General features: G+C 33.0%; 1 protein-coding gene across 4 annotated transcripts in view; it reads right to left on the minus strand.

Annotated features, from left to right (window-relative positions):
• DIAPH2 (diaphanous related formin 2) overlaps positions 1–24,514 on the minus strand; it is a 1,008,160-nt gene that overhangs the window by 687,951 nt on the left and 295,695 nt on the right. For all 4 annotated transcript variants that reach the window (XM_004377544.2, XM_023732386.1, XM_023732385.1 and 1 more), the window contains 5 exons: positions 16,864–16,974; positions 11,087–11,205; positions 9,021–9,137; positions 6,359–6,477; positions 2,764–2,828 (listed from right to left, as the gene is read on the minus strand). In XM_004377544.2, coding sequence (XP_004377601.1) covers positions 2,764–2,828; positions 6,359–6,477; positions 9,021–9,137; positions 11,087–11,205; positions 16,864–16,974 — 531 coding nt within the window. The remainder of the gene's footprint in view (positions 1–2,763; positions 2,829–6,358; positions 6,478–9,020; positions 9,138–11,086; positions 11,206–16,863; positions 16,975–24,514) is intronic.

Below are 24,514 nucleotides of genomic sequence, written 5' to 3' on the forward strand. Positions count from 1 at the left end.
CATGTGTACTAACTGTTAAATGAGAAACTATTTTGTTCTGTAAGCCTTCACCTAAAGTGAGAATAGCAGCACAACTGGAAGAGCGTAGTCGATGTCACTGAACTGGGCATGTAGAAATTTTTGTAATGGTGTATCTTTGGCTATGTATATTTTCACCAAAAAAAAAAAAAAAAGTCGAGAAGGGAGAGGGTTGACATATTGTGGGGTTGTTAACCAATGTCATAAAACAGTATGTGTACTACTGTTTTATGAGAAACTATTTGTTCTGTAAGCCTTCACCTGAAGTACAATAAAAAAAAAAAAAGATTTATTGAAGAATGCCAATCTTACACTCCTGTAAGAAAATATAAAAAAAGAAGAAACAATTCCCATCTCATTTTATGAGGTATAAACCTTGTAAGAATGTTACAAGAAATAAAATGTATGGGCCTATCTTTCACATGAGAATAGAGATAATTATTGTAAATTAAACATTAGCAAACTAAATCAAGACTATTCTAGAAATGAATGAAGATCTGTGTATTGCACAGTATTAATGTATTGAGGAGAAAAATATTATATTCCTAGTAGATGCAAAGAAAGTATTTCATACATTTGGTTTAAAAAAACAACATCCATTCATGATAAAAACCTCTTAGCAAAATAGGAATAAAAGGGGATTCCCTTAATCAAATCAGAATATCTATCTGTCTGTCTCTCTATCTGAAAAGCCGACAAAAAAACCAACACATTTCATGGTAGAATATTGAAAATTTCCCTCTGAGATCAGAACAAGATCAGGATATCCACTATCACCACAAACAGTGCAATAATGCAACAAAAGTTGTAAAAGTGATCTAACAATTCCTGCCCTAAATAATACACATGTCAACCGAAGGACATTTACATGAATGTTCACCACAAATTTGTAATATCCCAGAACTGGAAACTATTAAAATGTTTATCAGCAACAGAATAGATAAAGAAATTGTAGTATATTTGTATAATGAATACTATTCAATAATTAAAATGAATGAACTACAGCAATGCTATAAACTACAACAAAGATTGATAATGATAAAAACATAACGTTACAAAAAGAAATCTGTATTATAAAACCATGTACTATAAGGATTCTATTTATATGAAGTTCACAAGCAAGCAAGTTATAGCGAAAAAAGTCAAAATATGGTTACATTTGGGGAGGTGGGAGATGGTAATGATTGGGTAAAGTTTAAGGGGGGCTTTTGGGCTGCTGGTGTACTCCATTTCTTAGCCTGCATTGTAGTTACTTGAATGTTTGCTATGTAATGATTTACGTGTATGGTTTCTACAATTCCATTTTCTGCTGTATTCCATTAAAAAGTTACAAAAAAAAAAAAAAACTATCTCCTATCATTCTGGACCTTTCTTTCTTTTTATTTTTACCAATTTATACTACCTTTTAGAATGACCCAAAACAAAAGAAGAAAGACAGATAACCAGTAGAATATCATGCATGTTTTGATTCAAAATGGTGATGACAATAAAGCATCAAACACTGAAATTTTTCATTTTGATTACTATTTTCAATATTCCATTTCCCATAATATATGCTTAAAGAAAACTTTTACCAGATAGATAATCACAATTTACTCTAGTCTTGTGGTATATAATCACAATGCCAGCCAAAAACTAAGGAGATTCTACGATTTTCAAAGGGAATTTTAAATGTGCTACTTAAAACAAGAACATTAGAAATATAAAGGTCTATTAATCAAAAAGCATGCATTTTCTTTCACCAATAAAAATGACAGCTTCACACAAACATTTTATGCTCAAGTTCTTAAAATCTATTCTAGTCACTGAAAGAGCAAAGACATTTCGTCAGATGCCCTGAAGTAACATCAGTAATACTCTATAATTTCTACAGTGATACCAAAAGTGATTATCTAATCTCAAGATAAGTCATAACTTTGAAGAGACAGCAATATGTAAGCACTTTATCTTTCTGTCAAAAGGCTGAAAACTAGAGAGCGTTTTAGACTTGTGCTTCAATCCTTTTCCCTGCCACCAACAGGAGAGAAATGCTACATTAAAGCTTCTTAGGATCTAGAACAAAAAGTAATGAAACTTTTGGTAGAAGCTAATATAATTGCAGCTATGCTTTCATGAAGCAAGGAAAAGACAATCTTAGATCTAAATAAAATTAAGAGATTCATAGCACTGGCATTTGCTCAAAGGCATTTATGTAAGGCATTAACGTGGAAAGTAAAAGGAACCTCAGATTCCACCAAGACTACATCAACTAGCAGCATCATTTTTAAATGCCAATTAGAAAATTCAAAGATGCTAATCTTAAGCAGAGAGACATACAGAGAGAACATTACATTATTCTGCTGCTGCCAATAGGATTGACTTTAAAAATAGGACTAGCTAAACATCTCACAGTTCTCCCAGGAGCTACCTATTGTAAGTGAGAGCTATGGGAAAGCAATGGGGGCATTTATTTTGGTTGACTGCATCTAACTATGTCCTTTCAGCAACCTAATTTTTGTTCATTTATCACTTTAGTATAATATGGCTAGTGTTTTTCTTTCATTAAAGATTAACTGTGATGAGGAGAGAACCTCATCTTATTAGGAAACAAATCATATTCTGTGGTTATGTTTTTGGTCCAGAAATATAAAGTACTAGGTATATAAATGAAGCCACATTTATAAGACCTCACATATAGAAAAAAAGATAGAATGTGTTGTGATAAAATTCAGTTAAACAATTATGACTAGTATTCATAAGCCTTACCTTCTTTGAAAACTCCACTGCTTTTTGTTCACTTTCTTCAACTTTTGCTTTGTTCACACATGAATCTATTGACCAAAAGTGATAGGACATTATCACATTGGATCTCTAGGCAAAAGACTGCTGTCAGCCTATAATTCTACTATGTATACTATCATTTTTATTTCAGTTTCTATTAATGGGAAATTGACCTATACTACGCATAAAACCAACTACCAAGTTTTCATTTTTTAGCGTACTCACTGAATTAAATGATAAGCTTGTTGAGGCACAAAACCAAGCCTCCCTGAATCTATTTGAATAAATCGTCACTATTTTCAGAGAATTCAATTATTTTTCAACTTTTACAATTATAGAATTCTTTTAAGTGTTTTTCATACTTTATTATGGGTGGAGAGGTGCAAATGACTCCATGTTTGAAATTATCAAATCTCAAAATGACCCTTAAAAAAAGCTAGACGAGGAGATACGAAAACACTCATTAATTCAGGTTTTCAAGTGAAATATTTTACTTAAGTAACTTTTGATCTGGTTCAAACTGTATAATGTATATAAGATGACAAACTACAAATTTTCAGATACAAACACTCTAGAAGACTGTATGTATGTATGTGTTTTATTTTCCTAATAAAAAATCATTTCTATTAAGTCATAAAATAAATGAAGAACATCTTTTGGGCAATATTGCATTTCTCATTACTACATAGTCTATTCTATATCTACTCATTCTACTCCTATTTACCATAAAATGCAAAAACCAAACCCATTGCCACTGAGCTGATTCTCACTCATAGCAACCCTATAGGATAGAGTAGAGCTGCCCCATAGGGTTTCTAAGGCTGTAAATCTTTATGGAAGCAAACTAACACATCTTTCCCCGAGGAGTGGCTGATGGGTTCGAACCTGCGACCTTTTGGTTAGCAGCCAAGTATTTAACCACCGCACCACCAGGGTTTTTATTTACCACAGAGAAATGAAAGTGTATGTCTGTACCAGGACTTCATAGCAGCATTTACAACAGCCAAAATCTGGCAATAACCCAAATGTCCGTCAAGAAGTGAATGGATAAACAAATTGTAGTATATCCATATAATGGAATACTACTCCGCAAAAAAAAGGAATGTACTATTGATACACGCAACACAACATGGATGGATTTCAAAATATATTGAATGAAAGAAGCCAGACAAAAAAGAGCATGTACTGTTTGTTTCTATTTATATATTTTTTTTAGAAAATGAAAATGAATCTGTACTAAGAAAAAGCAAATCAATGCTTGTCTGGGGATGGGAAGAGGTGGGAAGGCATCCCTAGAGAAAGGGACTACAAACAGAATGCAAAAACTTCAGGTGGTAATAGCGATGTTCATTATCTTGATTGTGATAATGGTATTATAGGTATACACAAATACCAAAATTCATCAAATTGTATGCTTTAAATGTGGGTAGTTTACCTTATATCAATTATATCTCAATAAAGCTGTTTAATAAAAAAAAAAAGACCTGTGTGGCTAGAGCAAAGCAACTAGGGAAGAAAGTGGTAAGTGATGAGGTTAAAGCAAGACCAGATCTTATGCTTTGCTGGCCATGGTAGGAAATGATTTTGATTTAAATTTCGATGAGAAGTAATTGGAGTGTTTTAGACAGGGGTTTGATATGATCTGATTTATGAAAGATAATATAATCACAGTATTATAAAATCAGAAGCGACTTTGAGCTCCTTGATTCCAGGTGAGTTTAAAATTGAGATCCACAGATCTCCTAGAAGTTCCTAAAGCACCTGTTCATTTTTGCATGTGTGTGCATGTGTATGTGTGTGGTTTTAACGAAAGTTCCACAGCACTTATCAGATACTCAAAAAAGCCTTTGACTATTAAATATTAAGAGGCACTCATATATTTTACTTACCTGATTTGAAAGTAGAGGAAACTCAAACCTAGGGAAGTTAAATGATTTGTTCACAATCACAGAGATGACATGTAGATGAGGTCATAATGGGTTTATGATGTTGACTATCCTCTCTCACCTGGTCCCTTCATCTCTCCTCACCCCAATGCTTTTGATTAACAGTACATAATCATAACTACCTGGCACACATCATAAAAACAAATGTCTGTTGAACACTGAACAAGCTAGCCAAAATCAACAGTGGAGTATATGTGCCAACTATGATCCATAATAGATGATAGGTCAGTGCAAATATCTGGAAATAGTCCCTTATGACTCCTTCAACAAAATTTGAAATAAACTACAGAGTTTATCAAGCCAGTAAAAAATATACAGTGAGACTACCATTCACATTCATTGCTGGGGCAAGGTAAGTTGACACAACATTTCTGAAAAGCATTTGGCATTTGAAAGTTCATACCCTCACTTCAATCCTAAGGAAATAACAACAAAAACCCATAAATTTAACACAAGGATGTTTACTGCAGATTTATTTATAGTGGGAAAAACTTGAGAACAATTTAGATGTATAACAAGAAAGGACTAGTTAAGTTGAAAATAATATTCACATTTTGATGGATAACATGAGAAAACTGTCATAATACACCATGAAAAATCAGCAGACAGACAGACAAATAGATGATAGACAGACAGACAGACAGACAGACAGATAGACAGATAGATAGATGTACCAAGCTGAAAAGTATGTAATTCTTGGGTGATGGGCTTGGTGGTTTATTTTATCCCTTATATAAGTTTCTAAATTACCTATAATAAGTGTATATTACTTATAAAATCAGAAAAGACTACATGATAAATAATAAAAAAGGTCTTCATCTTTGACTATTACTGTGAGCCTTCCCTGTATTGTGGAATAAAAGAATGATACATAATTGGCATTCAACAGCTGTTGTTTTCTTTCTTTAAAGACAAGATAAATGAGTTCCTGTTTGAACTTTAATAATAGTTTTTTCAATTTGATATAAATAAAACCGCTTCAGCATTAGGCCATATAACAGAGTACATTTCAATAGGGAAGTTTCATATCATCCTTCAGAAATTGTTCTAGAAAGTACAGCCAACTATTAGTCTAGAATGATATAAAATCATTTCCTCAGCAATCTAGACAGATGAACTTTAACACCTCAAATTCTTTCCTAGCTCTAAAGTCCATGAAAAATATAAACTGATCTACTTTGTCAGCCTTAAAAGTTATCAAGTTACTAAAATAAGCCTGTATTTCTTTGGTTAAATTTGAACACCAAGAACATAGCTATAATACTAATTAGAACCTATTATACATGTGATTTCTACAAAAGCACCGAGGTGCCAGTGTAAACTGAATTAAAAGATTTCAGAAAGTCATGCTTCACAGTCAGCTATAATAACATAATGGTCTTTTATGGAGCATTGAGTTTAAATGGATTCAGGGGTATTGAAACTTGTCAAATAGGCTAATATTTCCAATCTCAGAAGCAAAACTCTCATGATCATCATAATTAACAATTATAGATATTAGGTACCCATGGATACAATGACTTAACAGATACTAATAGAGGAAGTTCAGTGGGAGAATTACCTTTAAAAAGTATCTATTATACAGAACGGGGAGAAAACACAATTAAAGGAACATTGAGCATTATATTACATACCTATCAGATGCGTGAAATCAATGTCTAATCTTTGCCTATACTTGAAGTCTGGGTCCATACCACTGCAGTGCAGCACTATCTGTGAAACACACTCCTCAATTATTTTGTAATACTGTGGCCTAAAAAATAGAGTAAAAGTATTCTTGAATGCCTTTTCTACATATAGAAATCAATTATCTTAAGAAGAGATTCAGCACAATAAAAAAAACTAAGTCTTTTTTCTAGCCCTTAAAAAAAAAAAAGCCTAAGCCTAAAAATGGTCTGAACTTTATAGTGCAAAACCCATTGTGATGTAATCAATAGTGAACACTTAGTGACTTAATACTCTAGTTTGCTGCGATTCATGCCTGTGTTAAAAGATACTTATCTATGTTATCTACTTACTTAAGCTATTGTTACCAAAGTTAATGAAAATGACCTGTTAGCCCTACATCCATGGATACAGAAATGGTTCTAGGCTTCCACAAGTTCTCAATTTCAGTAAGGGATGAGTACCTTGGCATTAGGTGGCAAATGACATATTGAATTTACTGCAGCACTTTTACTCAATATAGCTATAACAGCTTGCAAAACTAGACTGAGCCACTTATGTTAGAGACGATTCCAAAGATCTATTTAAGTACATATTTAAAAAGATCCATTTTATAGAAGTATACACACTTAGTATGCATGGTTACAGCCTCAATTTGTTTAAAGTGCCAAAGGTTTTAAAACATATTCTAATCCTACAATCTATCAAGGTAAGTCTGGTTTTAAACATGACCACTTGTATACTATGAAACAAAAAAATTAAAAAGTACTTCTTAGATTAAAATTTGGGGGAAATCTAGTATTTTGTCAGTGGCTAATAAATTCAACAGAGGGGAAAAAAATCAGTAAGAAGCACTACTGTATACAAATTATGACATAAACATCCCTAAATACAGTATGCTGATAACTAGCCAACCTACTGAAAGTTTGAAAATAAAGCCTAAATGATTCTAATTGCTCTTCTATCTCTTCAGTCATGGGGTTGATCCCCAAATCAAGAATAGACAGTAATATATATTACATCTTTGGGCCTGTTTCAAGTCATCATCAGGTCCAGGGTAAATAATATTGGATTACAATCTCAGTCTTGTCAACTCTTTGGGTATACATGGAAAACAGAATTGTTCTCTTAAACACTGATGGGATAAAAGTGTTTGTCATACCTCTACCTCACATGGACGTTCTCAGGATGAAAAGGATGTGATAACAGAATAACTTCTCATTTATTCAAAGTTACTGAGAAATGTATAGTTTCACACAAATGATTTCGTCAGCTAACTTAGTACTGATGGGCATAAACCTGTTGCAGTCAAGTAGAACGCAACTCATTCAACCCTATAGGACAGAGCTGAACTGCTCCATAGGGCTTCCTAGTCTGTAATCTTTACAGAAGCAGACTGCTACTTCTCCCACAGAGCGACTGGTGGGTTTGGACCGATGACCCTTCAGTTAGCAGCCAAGCACTTAAACACTGGGTGGACCAGGGCTCCTTAGTACCCCATTAATTGCCAGAACTTAAATTAGAAAACAACAACCATTTTAAATGCACTATCATCTTTCCTGCATAAAAAATATAATTTAATATTTTTAACACTTTTCTATGACTCTGTAACATTACCATGCCCATCAGTTATTGCACCATCCTGAACGATAATAACTCTTTATCTTACTTTAGCTGTCCTTTTTGTTTAGACTATACCTGATCGGATGGTGCCCTTCCTTTTCCTTTTGCTGTATTTTTATGATTGTTTGCCAACTGTGCCCTCCCCCTGAGACGTATTTTCATAAACTCGCTATGCTAATTCTTTTACAGTAACTTGTAAAAAAAAAATAACTGGCATTGTGGTGCTTATGAAAATACTCACGGGGAGGAGGGCTTGGCTGGCAAACAGAGTAGAAGGTGTGTGTCAGTTACATAAAAATACAGTAATCAAACAGAATTTGAGAGATCAGAGAACCCAGGTTGTCAGAATTTCATGCAAATTAATAATCAATGAACAACAACTTAGAGTCTCTTGAACAGTTAAATGTAAGATTGTGGTCACCAACTTATGGGTAATTTCAGTTACTCAGAGACCTTTCCTAATGGTTTAGTTTTCAGATATATTCCTACTTACTAGACTCTAAAACTTCTAACTTTATGGGTCATTATCATACTCATTTTGAAAAATTACATTACTGGATGCAAAACTGAAATCCTAGACTTAACTATTTTCTTAGAAGCTAAGACCACAACTATTACTAGATAAGTACAATAAAATAAAAATAATAGTAAAGCTTTACTTACTAAAATATACAACATAAGAACTTAAAAGTTCTCCCATAGAATCTTCAGTGCTTGCTTTCTGCTAGCATTAATTACCAAAGAAAAATCATCATGGGGACAACAAAATCTGTTGGGTTCATTGCTACTAAAAGTTCTATCATTGGGTTGCCCCAATTTTATAAGTAGGTTCTCTCTTCTGGCCCAATTAAAAATAAATTAATACCTTTAAAAATACAATACCTAGTCAAACTCTTATACTTTCCTTATATATCTATGCATATACTACCTAGGCCCCAGTAAACTGTTCATTACCCTTTAATATCCAATTCAAATTACAAATATAGGACTTTCAGAACTGCCTCTTACCTGACATAATAATCATTTCTGATGAGCAAAAAATGCTGTAGAATGGATAATAAGTAATTTTCCGCAGCAGTGTCCTTCAACATATTATACAGAAGATGGTATACTTCATTCATATCAGTAGAAAGTAAGTAAAGGAAAAAAAAATCAAAGATTCTTGATGAAAAGTTGCTTAATTTTGTTAAAAATACTGATTTATCATTTTGTTTCCATTACTGCTTCCAAGATCGAGTAAACACTTACATAAATAAATTTAATTTATGGAATTATTTTAACCTTTTAAGTAGAAAAACAGACCTAAACATATTTCCAAGACTGTCTGCCATAACCTTAAATGATAAACTGTTCAATGTAGTTTAAAATCCAGATTATAACTGCTACCATTGGAATGGCAATGCAATCAATGAAAATGATTTTTTCTTAATCTCTCTGTGACAGTGATGTTGTTGTTGGTTGCCAGTAGGTCGATTCTGACTCATGGCGACCCCAGGCCCCATGTGTGCAATGCAGAACTGCTCCATATGGTTTTCAAGGCTGTGACCTTTCGGAAGAAGATAGCCAGGCCTGTCTTCCCAGGCAAACTCTGGGTGGGTTTGACCTGCTAACCTTTTGGCTAGTAGTTCAGCACTTAACCATTCATGCCACACAGCAACTGATGTAGTTGTGCTAGAGGACCTATGTTATTTATGCAAGCCACTGCTCCTCTATTTTCACTGCCACATAAGATAGAAGGCAAACAAGCCTTCTCAGACTTCGTGGAATACGACAAAATCACAAAAGCAGTTTCATTTTGTCCAGATGAAATACTTATTAAATCTGAAATGTAATTCAACATCATAAAAATAACCTGAAATGTCAACATTTTCACCAAAGTAGAATTAAGTATATGATGGATTACTTCTTAGATTCCCTGTAAGACTGTTGAGGTAAAAGTCTTATGAGGTCCTTTAACTGTCTACAGAATGGATCCAAAAGTAACTTTATACTGAAGTTCGATTATGGATCCAAAAATAACTTTATGGTTTACTTCAATTATAAGAGAAGTCTACAAAAAGCAAGAAAGCAATACATATATTAATTGATAGAAATACATTCAATATTACACTAGTATCATCAATAATGGATAAGAAATTATTCCATATAATAATATTCAGTTATTCACCATACACACAGTTATCCTATACCTATGTGTAAGACACTTTGATAGGAGCATTGGAGGAAAAAGATGAACCATAATATTTCTATCCTCACTTTCATTGAGGCAGAGAAGTGTACATAAATAAGAGAAGATACAAAGAAAGTACTGTGGCTGTTTCAAGGACGGAAAAATTACTTCCAGATTTTGGAGTAGGGATGAGACGAAGACTTCATACAGAAAAAGTTCTGCTCAAAGGTCACTTTGGTTCTGAGGTATTTCCCAACCTTCCCAGAATCCGTAGGCAAGAAATTTAATGGGTATAAAACAAAAGACCAGTAATGCTATGACAATGATCTCTTAGATCTAAAATAATTTCATATAAAATCATTGCCATAGAAAGATATATGTCGGCTGTATTTGACTTGGATGCTTCAAACATAGTCTTGTTACAGTCAGATACCACTGCACTTCAACATTTTTTGTTGTTGTTAAAGAATATAAAATATCTGCATAAAGAATAAGTCATTTATTTGAATTGAATTCTATCTCTAAGCCACTGGAATACAATAAATAAGCTGAAAAAGTGTACTATCTGAAGACTCTTATGAAATTAGTGAACTTTTCCCAAAACAATCCTAATACATGAGGTAAACTCCTTAGGCTCTTGTCTATTCGAGACCATTGAGCAGAGTATACCTATAACAGAGCAAGCCATTGTGCAAAATTTCAGTATAGTCTGTGCAAATCATCAGCACAGTCTGACAATTCATCAGCATGAATCCCAAGACCAGCATCACAGTGAGGTTCTAATGTAAGTAAATGGATATAAATTGGGCTGGTGACAAAAACGCTAATAATGGTCCACAAAATCACTCAAAAATCCCAATTTCACAATATATGCAAAATTATTTTGTGGTTTGTCAAAGGATATTCCATTTCTGCTCGAATGTCATTGAGGCGGTGTGATAATTCAGTTAGGTCGTCCTCTTTGTTCTCATCAAATACTTTCAACTGAATATCAAGCTCATCGTTCTCTTTTTCTTTTAGATCCTAGTATATAAACAAAAAACTTAACAGACAAGTAACAGTTTGACAACAGCATACTTTGATAATAAAGGTCAGAACATTATTATTCATTTGCACACAAAGGAAGCAATTTCAAATACTGACCTATGCACTTGGTCTCCTAAAAGAAAATAAATGTAGCTAAATTTTTTCTATTTCAAATTAAAGAGACTCATTGCATTAATTGCATTTTCTTTCTATGCCTCAGATTTTGATTATTCACATAAAAAAATTAACTATTGCTTTTAAAACGGAAAAAAAACAATTGCTAACAACCCAAATTAAATGCTGTCATTCTGACTAAACATACTAATCAAATATCTCAAAATAACTCATGCAGTTAGAACATTCACATATGCCTCTGGCAAAAAATGCAAATATACATCAATTGTATTATCGAAGAATAAATGCAAGGATATATTCAAGCACAACAGTCCCAAGTATGGCGTAAAAAGTTGTATAAACAAATTTATTTCAAATGATATTTTGTGATTTTAAAGCAAAAAGGCTTTAGGATATATTATCAGGCCACAGATGTAGTCTCCTCCCCCACCTTTCATTTTTGCTTAGCCTAATCACAAAATACCGACTTGGGCATCAAGGATTTCTTTTTGTAATACATTATAAGCACATGCATTACAAACCCCAGATAATTTTCAAACTAATAATAAAAAATTAAAAAAAAAAAAACTTTGGAAGCATGCCACACTAGAGATTGTTGGGCTTAATATATATCACCTGGAAGATCTTTTAATATGTGTCCATTAAGTTGCAGCTTTCAAAACCCAAATCGATAATCACAACTGTGGTTGCTCAAGGGTGATACCGAAAAGTGGGACTAGGATGTTCAGAGCTGAGCTTGAACTCTAAAAGGAAATGCAAGCATGGCGTACTTCAAATTAGGTAGATCAAACAAAACGGGATGCATTTCTTGTTTCTATTTTTATCCAATAGAACAATTATAAATTGCTATTACTAAAGCCAAACAAATTAAAGCTATTTATAGATGTTCTTTTCCTAATATTCACACACATAATAATTTACTAAAAATTTGCCTCCAGAGCACATGAAAATTAATAATATGTTTCTATATGATTTTATATAAAACATAACAAATAATTGTATTTACACTTTGTTTTCTGTTTAGTAGTAACTTGCATTAGGTCTATTTATCCACTTCGAAGGGGAATGAGGAAAGTTATTGCAATGCAGAGTTATCTAACATTGGTGGGGCATATTATCAGGTGGTTTCTTAACTCTGCTCAGAAAATAACAGAAACCAGATTCAATCAATACACTGATCATTGAAGAAACAACCTTTCACATATTTTCAAGTACAGACTTTTTCTTATTTTTGTGTCACAATATATGTTCTCTTAAATACTCATCATAAAACATGAATATATTCAAATGTTTGAAAATAGAAAAATCTAAGTTAAATATTTCACTTAATTAGCACCAGAACTTTACAAAACATGGAAATTAGTCTGCGTGCTTAAATTATTTTCAGTAAAAATAACTGACTAAATGTTCAATTAGGCTTTCAATTAGGAACAGACATTATTTATGCAATATATATATATGAACAGATATAGTATAATATAAAAAATACAGGTGTGTATAAATGTAATATATTATAAATATCTTTGATTAATAATGCTCCCAGGCTATTAAAATAAATATATACATATGCATATATACATATATATATAAACTTCCTTTCAGTCAAATGTCAAACCTTGAAAGATATATCTATAAATTCTTGATAAAAATAAACATTTTAATGAATTAATATTTATATATAACAAAAATAATGTGACAGTCTACAAAAGAAAATGGAAATGTACAACTAATCTTTTATATTTTAAAATGTAGAATATCATAAAATTACTGAATTACACTATTTTATGTGAAATACTGTAAATATTTTTCAGAAATTCTTTAAATAGACCTGCTGTATAGATGGAGCCCTGGTAGCACAGTGGTTAAGAGTTCGGCTGCTAACCAAAAGGTCAGTAGTTTGAATCCACCAGGAGCTCCTTGGAAACCCTGTGAGGCAGTTCTACTCTGTCCTACAGGGTCGCTATGAGTCGGAATTGACTCGAGAGCAAAGGGTTTAGTTTGGTTTTGGTGTTGTATAGATAGATATTAAACTGTTTTTGCTGATTTCGTGCAAATATAATTTTCTATAGTATAGTGTACTTCACCGGAAATCAAAGTCCATTACCAGGACACTACTGATCAGCAGGCTTTCTCAGTCTCTTAAAATGAGGTAAATAATGCTCACCTGACACAGACACAGTGTCTTACAATCTTGTTCCTTCACATATCTCACTTATCTAATATTCATGTAATTTATTTAACTTAATAAAAGGTAAATGGTGAAAATTTCACAAGAAGTTCTTGTAAGTTAAGTACAGAGCAAATATTTATTTTACAAATGACTGTATACTACATAACCCTTCATTTATTCCAAATTATTAAGCAAATTTATCAACAGAGAATTCTCCAGATGCATGAAGTATAAACTCCATTTAAACACCAAAATTCAATCATGGGGGCAGGGGAAAGATCTTGAAAGAATTATTTTACAGAATATATTTAAAATACTTATCCATGTCTCTAGGATCCAGATAAGTTATTAGGAAAAAGGTTTCACTCTACTATTAAATTATGATGTGTAGCCCTGTGGCACAGTGGTTAAGAGTCTGGCTGCTAACCAAAAAGGTCGATAGTTTGAATCCACCAGCCGCTCCTTGGAAACCCTATGGGACAGTTCCACTCTGACCTATAGGGGCACTATGAGTCAGAATGGACTTCATCGCAAGGTTTTCTTTTTTAATTATATTATGATGGACTCAGGGGCTATTGAAATACTAAGAACTAGTCTTCTATAACATTAATAGATCCAGAGATGTATAATTTTTGATCCATGTACCAACTATTAATATTAACCCTGTTGTTATTTGTCATTGAGTTGACTCTGACTCATAGCAACCCTACAGGACACGGTAGAACTGTCCCATAGAGTTTCTTAGGCTATAATCTTTACAGAAGCAGGTCTCTTCTCCAGCTGAGCAGACAGTAGGTTTGAACTATCAACTTTTCAGTTAGCAGCAGAGTGCTTAATCATTGTGCCACCAGGGCTCCTTAATATTAATATTAACCCTAGCCACTTCAAATTTGCTGCTTTGAATATGGTATATTCTAGAAAATTTAGAAGTATCTCTTGTTAGAACTGTGTATAAAGTAAGAATAAATAGAAAAAAAGTATTTTAAAGGCTATATCTACGAATATATCAGTAAGCTTTAGTGCACGTGTAAAAGATATTTAATGTGGCAATAACTCTAAACGTTTTTAATTTCAATATTTAGTTAATTAGATAATTAATTATGGATGACAGCAGTAGTTGACATGTTAGGTACAACTAGTATATATTAAAGCATGATCATTCTGTCGTTTGCTCCAAATCATGATAATAAAACTACAACAACAAAAACATCAGTAGTGGAATCTATGGTATTGAAGGGATAAGCTCCAATCTTTTCAGGGACTATCTCTAGACTCTGACTCTCATCTTTCTGTCAGATTTACCTGGGGAGGGTTTTTTTCCCAAACGAAACATGTCTGCCCAACCCTCAGTAAGATTTTGACAGTCTGTCTTTAGGGAGACATATCCCACCTCTTGATTGAGAATCAGAGGCATAATTTAGCTATTATTTGATATATATGGAATCCGTAGCTCCACTGTCTTACGGACAAAAAATTTTTTGAGAATCCCTGTAGAGTCTTCCTTCTATTCAAAAGCTTTAGGACCAGAAACATGGCACATCCCACTTTTGCTGAGGCATCAGTAATACCTGAGAAGTAGGGCATACTGAAGAAATGTGACAGTTTGGGAAAAATCTGATTGGAAGTATATATTAATAACATACAAATTAAAAAAGTACATGGTGCCACAAGAAGTTTTATATACAGCCAGATGGTCAGTGGGAAAGTGACGCTTGGAAATATTGATTCAAAAATCTCAGCTATTGCTGTAGCCAACTGAATAACATACAATGAGAACACTGAGCCCAGGAGAGATTAATACACTCAGATCAAAGTGTAAAAGGTAAAAACAAGAGCTACCACCCCATATCCTTTTCTGACAAGGAGTAACATAAATTAAAACAAGAGTGACATTTCAGTAGTATGAGGCAGAAAATGTTCAACTACAAATACACACAGGGAAATTAATGATGGAAGAATAATAGCAACAACAAGGCAGAAAACATTTGTATTAGTAAATGAATAGAGGATGTAAGCATTCCTGGCAGCCAGCATGCTTTAAAGACATTACTCTCCCCAAAACACAGCACCAGCCCAGTGAGGACAAACATGGAAACCTACAAGAAGGAAACTCAAAAGCAAACTAAAATCAAAACTACAACATTATCTCTAGTTCTCTAAGGCCATAGACGCTATCAATCTTTTTGTGAAAAGAAATTTTATCAATAAGAATAAGTATGTATTACACACACTATAACTGGTGAATGTGCCTAAGTTAACTGCATATTGAACCTCGGTCACCTAACATGTTGCTTTGATTCCCTGTAACCAATTCCTTGATTTTTAAAGTCAAGAATTAAAGAGCCACTCAAGGTGGGTCAGAAATTTCTGACATCAGGCATACCCAATCATACATCTTATTAAAATAAATGAGTTTCAATAGACTTAATCATTCATCTTATTACAATGGTTTCAACTTTCAGCTATGACTAACAAACCACGAGGTACTAGTTCCTCACCAAGAAACATCCCCGCTTTTGGTATTTCTAGCAACTCAAGTCTTATATGCATGCTTACTGACATTTTTTTTCCTTTCCTCAGTCCTTTTTACTTTTTTTTTTTTTCCTCCCTTACTTTTACTTCTTGTTTCTCAGGTGTGCCCTGAATAGCTAAATGAAGGGACTAGTAAGACTTTACTTGTTTCTTTTAACAAGGCAAAAGTCTTGAACAATGTTACTCTTCAGTTAACATACTTTGTAAAATATAAAGCCAAAAGACTTGTACCTATATTTTTAAAATAAGTGTGCTCATTTATCTCAGATCAAGCCTATAAAGTTATTTCAAAGATTTTTTTAACATTAACGTAGTTAAAGCAAATATTCACATTCAATTTAAGAAATAAAATTATTTTTCTTTAGAAAAGTTCCTAAACCATTATAACAAGAGTACCATTCTTAAACAATGTGTATAGAATACACTAGTCAAAATTCTATGCACAGTTATGCTAAAACATAAATGAAATGAATCTAAGTTATCAAATAGGAAAGCAAAAATTTTTCAATGAAACTTGAAACTATAAAAGAATAGTAGTCTTGTACGGTCTCAATATTCAATATTTAAAGAAAAGAGGGACCTTTTTTACTTTAAGGAGACAAAAAAAAATCACTTCTGGACATGTCATCAGTTGAATTCTGAATCATCAGTTGTATATAGTGACTGGTAATACTCCAATATAAAAAAGCTTATGAAATGCCTAAAGTTTTACAAAAGAAAACAGCAAGGAACATTTATTAACTCTGCTTTAAGTATTTTGTCTAAAGAGAAAAAGTAGTAAGGTTCATCAGTATAGTAAATGTATATATGCAACTTACTGGTAACATTCTTTTTAGTCCAGAGCGGAGAAATTCATTCCTTAAATGTATTCGAAAATCAAGCTCATAAGGAGAAGTTACAAGGGCATTTATAAACTGCATGCAGGCCACCTGTAATTAGAAAGCAAATTTTATTTCTTTTTAAAAAAAGACATTAAAAAAAATTAGGAAATATTTACTTAATGCATTCAGATAAATTCATCAATTATCCCACACTAAAGGCATATAAACATATATTATAAACTATAATAAGAATTTCAAATATTTCCAAAAGTATAATGATGATTATGACTTTAGAGTATAAATGGCAAAATTAGTAAAGTTTCTAATGTCTAAAATAATTCCAAGGAAGATTTGATGAATGGTCAAGGACTGCTATGCTTTGCTAACCAATACAAAGGAAAATTAAACTTTCCTCTGAGAAACCTAACTGTTCCAAACATGAAATGCATCTTTCATATCCAGCTGTCCTCAGAGTACACTTGGCCTCAATTCCACATGGTAATAAACATTTTCCTAAAATAAATATAGTTATAAAAAGAAGTGTCCTGATATTAAACAGGGAATAGTGATAACTTGGAGAAATTAAACTGATTTATACTCACTCTCTCCATCTTCTTCTTCAGATGGATTTTCACAAGATATGTAGAGAGTATTAAATATATAATTAAGATGAATTAACTTACTATGTATGAAAAAAATGAATGCAAGTAAATTAAGATCAACTAGACGGCACTGTGACACCAATATCAATGTGCATTTCATAATAAAGAAAATAAGGGCTTGTTTTCAAGTGAAAGCATTTTATTAATTATATTAATACTGGAAAATGAGTTTGGCTTTTCTTAACTTCTTATTTTGACATTCCCTATTATGACAGGGAACTTATTTTTTGGTAATTGCAAGCTAGGAGGGAATCAACAAAACGCTAATTCCCCAGTGTTCCAGACATTATTCCTGAATAGCATTTTTGGAAAATGATGCTCAAGTCTAAGGAAACTAATAGTTTAATTGAAGAGCTACACATGTAGGCAACTAGAACTAGAGTGCTCAAAGGGCTGACTGTAAGAGGACGCCTGGAAAATACCAGATTTAGTAAAGATGTTAAGTATTCATAGAAGAGGACACAAAGTAAATCAGTAGTTACTATGGAAAAAACGCATCACCAAAAGAAAACTATTTCAAACATTTTGACTAGACTTACCCAGACCTATTAATATGATAGCTATTCTTTCAAGGTATGGATACAACATAAAAACATACAGTGAAACCTGTCAGAGCCAAAACTCAAAAGGCACTACCTTGTTTTTCCAGGTCTCACAAGTTTTTCACCTTTGACAGGGTACTGAATCCTACCTCATAAACATGTAGTGAGTTTTCCTTCACTGACAGGTTTCCACCTTACACAAGTTCCACCTTTTGCAGGTTTCACTGCATTATTTTTAATTCTATATCTCTATCATGTACATTCAAGTTGCTTTTTGGTAGATTAGGCCATCTACCTGACATTCAGGTTCAAAACTCGAAAGTTGATTGCTTTAAAGGGGATGATTCAGGTTTTTTCCAACAATACTAGATATCTAAATGATATTTTAACAACGCAGTCCAATTTATGTAAATGCCCAATTATCAAGACAAAACACTTATACAATTGACTAAATATTTGCCGAACACTTGGCATTACCTTAAAAGACACGCAAAATAAGTTACTAAATAAACCGATGCCTTAATAGTACAAAATTATATTTACAATAACAAAACTGTGTAAGTCTTTATATTGTTGCAATAGGCTTGGACATAAGTTTGCATACTGTACATGTCCATAACTATATTATCATTGTATATGCTTGACACCAATACAACCGAACAATACATGACCGAACAAGCCAAAATACATGCCCAATCCAAAATTAATAGAGAGAAAAGTTGCCATCTGCTAGGACTGTTTTCGCCAGAAGAAATTCTGGCTTAATGGCGTATAGCAATACCCTACAAGTAAAGAGAACATTTCCGTTAAGAAGTTAATGAATCTTGCAGTTGTACCTTTACATAAATGAAAGTATTTGGATCAGAAGATAATAGTTAAAGTCCATAAAATGAATGTCTGTATCAACATGAAAATAACTTTACATTTTAATCAGATAAATGCTGCAATACTATTAAGTACTTATTTTACATATAATAAATGGATATATAACTGAATACCAAAACAATGAAGTTATATTTTCTGACTAAAATGTAAAATGATTAGGAAACACTTTGAAGTCAGTAGTTTAAAAGCAGTAAACGCACTGGTTTATCAATGTAATATTTATTGTTATCAAATACTAATAAATATTTAACTAATTACAAATAACATAAAATGAACGGTCATACCACCATGTCATGTCCACCATAATCAGCTAAGCAATACTCTTTTACAGAAATATTTATATTGTACGAATGCAGGTAGCAGAAAAATCATTTTAATTATTTGTATTTCTCTATACTACTACACTATTACCGGCCTTTTCAGAGAACAGGAACATAATTAATCAAAAATTGATAAGTGTTACTATTTACTAGTACAAAATTATAAAAAACATGATTAGCTTAGAAGGCAGAAAATATTATTACCTAATCATAAAAATGAAATACCCATTGTGTAGATTCTGAACTCATAGCTAACTACAGAATCCCAAACTGTTATCATAATTATTATTATTTTAATTGCTCTTAGATGCCAGAAAATGTACTAGGTGCTTTACATAACTTACCATTAGGCTCATCCTCATAAAAACCATTTAAGGTATTATTATCCTTATTTCACAGATGATGAAACTGAGGCTAAAAGCAACTAAATAACTTACAAAAAGCCAAACAACAAAGAAGAAACTCATGATTCTAAACTATGTATTTTTACTCCAAATATTGACTAATTACCATCATATTCCAGCTGTCTCATGAATTCCATTCACAGATTCACACAAAAAAAAGCTTTTAAGGATGGGTAAGGTAATAAAATTTAACTTGTGCATCATGCTTAACATACTTGGAATATCTATCTAGCTTTGAAACTGTAGATTAATTCGAAAAACATACAGTTTTTTTAATAATATCCTGTCTAATAAAAAGTTATTATCATAATACATATGGAGCTCTGGTGGCAAAGTGGTTAAGTGCTCGGCTACTAACCGAAAGATCGGCAGTTGGAGCCCACCAGCAGCTCTGTAGGAGAAAAATGCGGCAGTCAGCTTCTATAAAGATTACAGCCTTGGAAACCCTATGGGACAGTTCTACTATGTCCTATAGGGTCACTATGAGTTGGAATCGACTCAACAACAGTGGGTTCTGGTTGGTGTAATACATAATGGAATGCAGAAAAAAAGAAAAAGAAGAAAACGGCTCCAGGAATGGATTACATTCCACTTTAAACACATCCTGAACAGTGAAGTATGGGCAGCATCCCATCATCCAAAATAATGATCTCTTCCCTCTCTCTCCTTTACATCCTGCCACCCATTCCCTATTCAGCATGTGTGTGCACCTACACATACACACACACTACAGCTACACAGCTTAATACAAGAGTCGCTAATCACAATTTACGCTGAAATTGCAATTAAATAAAATTTAAAATTCAGTTCCCCAGTTCCGTAACAACCCCTACCAACAGTCACACTAGTCACAATCAAGTGTTCAACAGCCGCATGTGTAGCTAGTGGCTACCATATTGGACAGCATGGATATATTATATTACATTTCCATCACCTCAGAAAGTTCTATTTGAAAGTGTTGCACCAGAGATTTAAAAAAAATACTTCTGGCCTAATTCCTAAAACCTAAGCTCCAAAGAAGTACAAAATTCATTTCTGAATAATGAAAGTTTCAAAATTGGTAAGCTCAACTTCCAAGCATATAAATCTTTAAGAGCATGACTGAACTATTGTCCTCTTACAATGTAAAATCAATCAGCTTTCAAAAAAAAAAAAAAATCATCAAACTCCAGAGACAGAAAATACAGAATCATGGGATTTAAAAACTCAAGAGAACACAAAATACTCTGGTCCTGTATACTTATTTAAAGGTGAAGAAACTGAAAACCTACAAAGATTAGATGATTTGCCCAATATCACACAGCTTGGAAACCACAAAGAAGGGACTAGAACTCAGGCCACACAACTTTTAGCCTTGGATTCTATCACACTATAATGCATAAACCTGGCATTGTTGAACAGCATTTCTTCTTTCACTGTAGCTTAGTTTCTTTATAATAGTTTTAAATTTCAAAATGTTCTGTCATATCTATTTCAGTTTTAAATATTGCTTCCATAACAATTAAAATATAAAAATCCCTGGAAATCAGTGAATTTTCTCCATTATGAATAACTAGGTATGCTAGGCTAGGACTACAATTCTGATTTTTAACTAGTAAAAATAATTAGTTTCTGTATTTGCATTTTTATTCAATGATCTCTTTATGTTATAGGGAGATTTCTGTAAGATATCTAAATAAACTATTGAAAAAATACACAAACATATATAGATTTAAAAATACACCAATTTTGCCCATGTGATAGCACATCCAATAATCTGTGCCATATACTCAACTGAATTACTATTGATTTTTCATATTAGGAGCCTTCCTTTACTAAAATAAAACATTTTGTTTCTCAATACTCATCTGCATTCCTTATTCACAGGATGTTATTGACTCCATTTGTGTGTGGGGGGTGTTGAGTACAGGGTACTATGTTACAACATAGATTGTAAACTTTCTAAGGGCAAGGCTTATCTGTATTTGTTTAAGGTTTTCTTTGCATCCTCTAATAGCCCCCATTAAAATGGTTAAAATATAGTGAGTGAATAGCATTTAAATATTTCAAATTTTATTGGCATGAGATGTCATTACAAAAAAAAAATGTGTTCTGTTTCTTGCCTAAGTGGTAGAGGGGGTGAAATGTTTAAACATGATATACTTTCACAAAATTACTGGAAAAATGCCAGAACCTTTTATTTATTTTAACTTAACAGCTTTGAAAACTAAACAAACATCCATCTGTTTGATCACAATTCATAGAGCTATGGAGTACAATAATTTCAACTCTAGGGCATTCCCAGATTATCCATATCGTCATTAACAGTGACAAATTGTGCTTTTAAAATTTTATTGACACTGTCACATTCTTGACCTTATTAAGTACTTTGTTGACATTAACAAGGTCTGTCTTTATTCTGGCCCAGCAGGAGTTAGGAAAAAAAGATGGTTTAAGTCAAAATAAGTACCAACCAGGAAAGATATAAATGTACTGAACAAGTGAATTAAGTCAAAAATTGAAGACGGATTCCAGACAAAAGGAAGACCTGTGCAAAAGTACGGAGGTAGAGTAATGAAACAGCATAACGTGTTCAGGAAACAAAAATGCAGTACGACTGAACCAAAAAATATATATACAGGTAGAATGTGAGCTTACAGACAAAAGTAGGAGCCAAATGATGAAGTATTTTGTCTGGGCTAAGATTAGACTTTAGTCCTACAGGCTATGGGAAGCAATTGTATGATTTTAAGTAGTGATATGACAAGAATTACATTTCAGAAAGATAACTTAATGGAGGATAATTTAAAAGGTGCTAGAATAGAGGGCAGAAGATATTTAACAGTCCAGTGAAATGATAAAATGGTGAGAAGTGATCTTGCCCTGCAATAAAAAAGAGGCACTGGTAGGGAGGTAGGGATACTATACTAAGGAAGCTTAGAAGTTTAACACTATAGAATTGATAGTATATGGTGACTGATGGAATGATAGATGGAGTAGACTGGATTCAAAGATGACTATTAGCTTTCTGGTTTCTGATATTCAACAAATAATCCTAAAGTTAACCAGGATTGGGAATACAAAAGGAAGGCAGGTGAAGGTTGGAGAGGAAATTGGAGTGAGAAGGAAAAGGAAGAAGAAAAGAGAATTCAGCACAGTTAAGAACAATACTGAGTTTGAAACCCAGTCAGTAAGCAGGCAAACATACATGGTCTGTGAGTTAGGAGAAATGTAGAAGAGTTCAAAGAGAAACATCATATATAAGTGCTAGTTGAAGTCATTAGGATAGTTGAGCCTGCCCAAACACAATGTACAGAATGAGAAAAGCAAAGGACCAAAGGACAGAAGATCAAGGTCAAGGAATCAGCGAAGCAAAGAGCCAAGCATAAAAATAGGAGATTTTAAAGGAAACAAACAGGTAAGATAAAAACAGGAGAGCTTAGTATCATGGAAGTCAGGAAACTGGGGGTAAAAGCTTTGATAAAGGAGTGATTAACAGTGTCAAATGCTCCTGAAGAAGCCAATATGATGACTTCAAATATGACAATTGCTTTTTATATTATGGAAGTCACTGGTGGCTATTACTAAAAATGAAATTTTGATTTGATAATTATTTAACTTTGGAAGAGTTAAAAGTCATCTTTCTTTAAATTAGAAATTATTTTGCTAACTACTGAAAAAATAATTTAAAAAACTCGTTGAGTGGATTCTCACTTATAGCGACCCTATAGGACAGAGTAGAACTACCTCAAAGGGTTTTCAAGGCAGTCATCTTTATGGAAGCAGACTGTCACATCTTTCATCCATGGAGTGACTGGTGGGTTTGAAACACTAACCTTTCAGTTAGCAGCTGCACCAAATGGTAACATTGTACAAATATCTCTATAAAACCCTCTATTGTAGTACTTTTACTTTAAAAACAGTAGTAACATAAAAACTATCAATAAATTGAACAAGTTTCCTAAGAATTACCAGACATCCATTCAACACTTGATATTTAATATGCTCCTTTACTTTTCTACAACTTTTTGCGTAGTTTTAACGCCTAATTTTCTTGTAAATCTACCTCTACTGACAAATGATAAATGATTTATCCCAAGACACGACCTCATGTGATGATAACAGTGTACTAATATCTAATTTACAAGTATACTGAGAGTAAAATCTCAACTCTCTGCGAACAACTACAGAAAGAATGAAGTTACATAGAAGTAGTGCATACAGTAGATACATCTATTTTTGCACAGCGCTATATTTGAAATGAATTACATAATTCCCACCTCCTTAGGAGCCCTGGCGGTACAGTGGTTAAGAGGTTGGCTGCTTACCAAAAGATCAGCAGTTCAAATCCACCACCTGCTCCTTGGAAACCCTATGGAGCATTTCTACTCTGTCCCGTAGGGACATCATTAAACACGTGAGTTAGTGAGCTATGCTGTAATACAGGGATGCTTTTAGGAGCTATTGAGGTATATAGGACTATTTGCACTGACACTAAATGAAATAAAATGTTAAAATTGCATTCTAGTTTCAGCCTTTCATTATGTTTCTACCTCCTCCCTTACGTTCAGTGTGTCAGTTATCACTTCTTGATGATCTCAGTGCATCTGGAATAAACACTCTCCCAGCTTTCTAATCTACTTCTAGTCTCCTGTGGCTGGAAAAGAGATAATCAAGCTCATTAAAAGGTCAAAAGGTCTTTCTCAATGTGAGCCTTATTTGATGGACATTGTTGTAGGCTGCTCAGAGTGTTTTATTTCTTTTTTCATTCTATTTACTAAGTGAGGTCTGGGTAAGTGAACTGATTACATTATCAGAAGAGAACATTTACTGCTATATTTTCATGTACTATATCT

The sequence above is a fragment of the Trichechus manatus genome, unplaced genomic scaffold (assembly GCF_000243295.1).
Source record: "Trichechus manatus latirostris isolate Lorelei unplaced genomic scaffold, TriManLat1.0 scaffold00051, whole genome shotgun sequence".
Lineage (NCBI taxonomy): Eukaryota > Metazoa > Chordata > Mammalia > Sirenia > Trichechidae > Trichechus > Trichechus manatus.